Raw genomic sequence first — 2,653 nt, forward strand, 5'->3', positions numbered from 1 at the left:
AAGTGTCGTTGCGTACTTCACATGGACATGCACATCTATCCCTTCACGAAGATAGACACTACCGACCAAACTGGATAATGGTTGGCGACTTGGCGTTAAATCTCTCCAATCTTTTCTCAATAATGCGAGGGCGTTACGAGTAAAACACTGCGTAATTTCAGAGAACCGCTTTACGTGTCAGAATAGAAAACCGAGCGCTATATTTTCGTGCGGCAAGTGTCCCAATGTGTACTCCACGTGGACAACTACATGTATCCCTTCACGTAGAACGATACCCACCGAGTACCGACCAAAGCAGATAAGTGTTTGCGTTAAAGTCCAACAATCTTTTCTCATTAAAAGCGAGAGCGTTGCGAGTAAAACCCTGCGTAATTCCGGAAGGCGGCATTACATAACATCACATGTTAAAATACAAAACCTAGTGCCATAGTATAGTTTAGTGCAGACCGAGTCCACCTCTCTTGAATCCCATCCAGATACATACTTAGATACATAAGGGAAATATAGTACCTTCCTCGTCTGGTCAGACTTGACACGCTTGGAGCAACAATGATTGGCAAATCGCGCACGCCATAAACGCGCTGTCACCCCGCGCATCCGCCGTCCGTTACACCGTGCGCGGATCTCGGCGCGCCCCCGCCGCCTTCTCCTTCCTTTCGCAGCGCCCGGCTGGAATCCCCCTCCCCGAATCCCACCCTATAAAACCCTCGCCGTCGTCCCCCCCAATCCCCCAAATCCAACTCCGACCACAGCAAAGAAGATCGATCGATCGATCTCGGAGCCTGGTTGAATCCACCCACCGCCACTCGATCCAATCACATACAGCGAGGAAAGATTAAACCGCCGCCGCCGCCGCGATGAAGTTGCAGACGGAGGCCGCCGCCGCCGCCGGGGGGGAGGGGAGGCTGATGATCCGGCAGGTGTGGGCGAACAACGTGGAGTCGGAGTTCCAGGCGATCCGGCAGGTGGCGGAGCGGTTCCCGTACGTGTCCATGGACACGGAGTTCCCGGGCGTGATCCACTGCCCAAGCAAGCACCACGCGACGCTGACCCCGTCGGAGCGGTACGCGGCGCTCATGGCGAACGTGGACGCGCTCCACCTGATCCAGGTGGGCCTGGCGTTCGCGGCGTCGCCCGACGCGGCACCGGCGGTGGCGTTCGAGATCAACCTGCGGGAGTTCGACCCGCGCGTGCACCGCCACAACCCCAGCTCGGTGGCCCTGCTGGCGGGCCACGGGCTGGACTTCGCGAAGCAGCGGAGGGAGGGCGTGGACGCGCGCGTGTTCGCGGCGCTGCTCATGTCGTCGGGGCTGGTGTGCTCCGGGGCCAGCGCGCCGACGTGGGTGACGTTCCACTCGGCCTACGACTTCGGGTACCTGGTGAAGCTGCTCATGGGGCGCAAGCTGCCGCGCACGCTGACCGAGTTCCTGGGCCTGGTGCGCGTCTTCTTCGGCGACGAGGTGTACGACGCGCGGCACGTCATGGACAGCTGCGCCGGGCTCTACGGCGGGCTGGACGCCCTGGCGGCGCAGCTGGGCGTGAAGCGCGCGGCGGGGATGTCCCACCAGGCCGGGTCGGACGCCGCGCTCACCTGGGACGTGTTCCGCCGCATCCGGGACGTCTACTTCGCCGGCAACAGCAGGCAGGGCCAGGGCCAGGGCGTGGGCAACTTCGCCGGCGTGCTCTACGGGCTGGACCTGGAGCTCCACCTCGCCGCGCCCGCCGACAACGGCAACGGCAACGGCAACAGGAACAACAACAAGAACAAGTGCGGCAGCGGCAACGGCGCCGGCGGGCGGGGCAACAACAGGCGGGCCGTGGCGGCGCTGAGATGAACCGACCCGACCCGACCCGACCCGACCCGACCCGACCGATGATTAGTTGTAGAGCGGTTAACCTTGCGTTAATTGCTTATATGATCGGCGATCCGAGCCGATAGCTTAGCTCCTTCCTTTTCGTTGTGCGTGTCTGTACATAGAGCTAGCGGTTTAATCCGTGATGGTCTGATGGGCAATAACAACATGTCTTCATTCGTTGGTTGATTAACAATTCCGTGTCTTCCATTCATAATATAATCGTCGGACATTTGGTTTATGGCGATGGATCGTCGTCGGCGTCGGCCCAAGCAGAGGAGAAAACTCTGGTTCGCGTCGCCGGCGTTGGATTCGAAATGGGCGCCCACACACACTTGGGACTTCCTTGCACTGTGGTCCGGCCGCGTGCGTGGACCTGCCGTTTGACCGGCACACACTCTGACGTGGAAAAAGAAGTCGCGAGAGGGAGGGATGGTGGTTGGGTTTGAACGCGCGGCGTGGGGTAAAGGGGAAAGGGGAAAGAAGAAGGTATGCAGGGGGAGAAGTATCTCAGCAGCAGCAGGCAGAATTCCACTCTGACGACAAAACAAGCGCGTCTGAACTGGACACACAAAGTTGCAGGCCGACGACTCCACACACTGCCTTTTTCCTTGGTCAACACACTACGTTTCGAGCTCAGCGCCAGGCTGATCAGATTTCTTTCTTCATGTGAATATGCAAAGTTTGCGTATCTTTTCTATTGATAGAATAATAGAGTACAAGATGTGAATACGCAAAATTTGCGTATCTTTTTATCATTGATAGATAGAAGAATAAAGAATGATTACAAGTAATGATAC

General features: G+C 57.8%; 1 protein-coding gene across 1 annotated transcript; it reads left to right on the forward strand.

Annotated features, from left to right (window-relative positions):
* Nucleotides 1–581: 581 nt before the first annotated feature.
* On the forward strand, nucleotides 582–2,046 carry LOC123047493 (probable CCR4-associated factor 1 homolog 11). Its single transcript, XM_044471061.1, has one exon. The coding sequence runs from the start codon at nucleotides 858–860 to the stop codon at nucleotides 1,833–1,835; it is 978 nt and encodes a 325-aa protein (XP_044326996.1). The 5' UTR covers nucleotides 582–857; the 3' UTR covers nucleotides 1,836–2,046.
* The last annotated feature ends 607 nt before the right edge of the window (nucleotides 2,047–2,653 follow it).

Source organism: Triticum aestivum, chromosome 2B, assembly GCF_018294505.1.
Source record: "Triticum aestivum cultivar Chinese Spring chromosome 2B, IWGSC CS RefSeq v2.1, whole genome shotgun sequence".
Lineage (NCBI taxonomy): Eukaryota > Viridiplantae > Streptophyta > Magnoliopsida > Poales > Poaceae > Triticum > Triticum aestivum.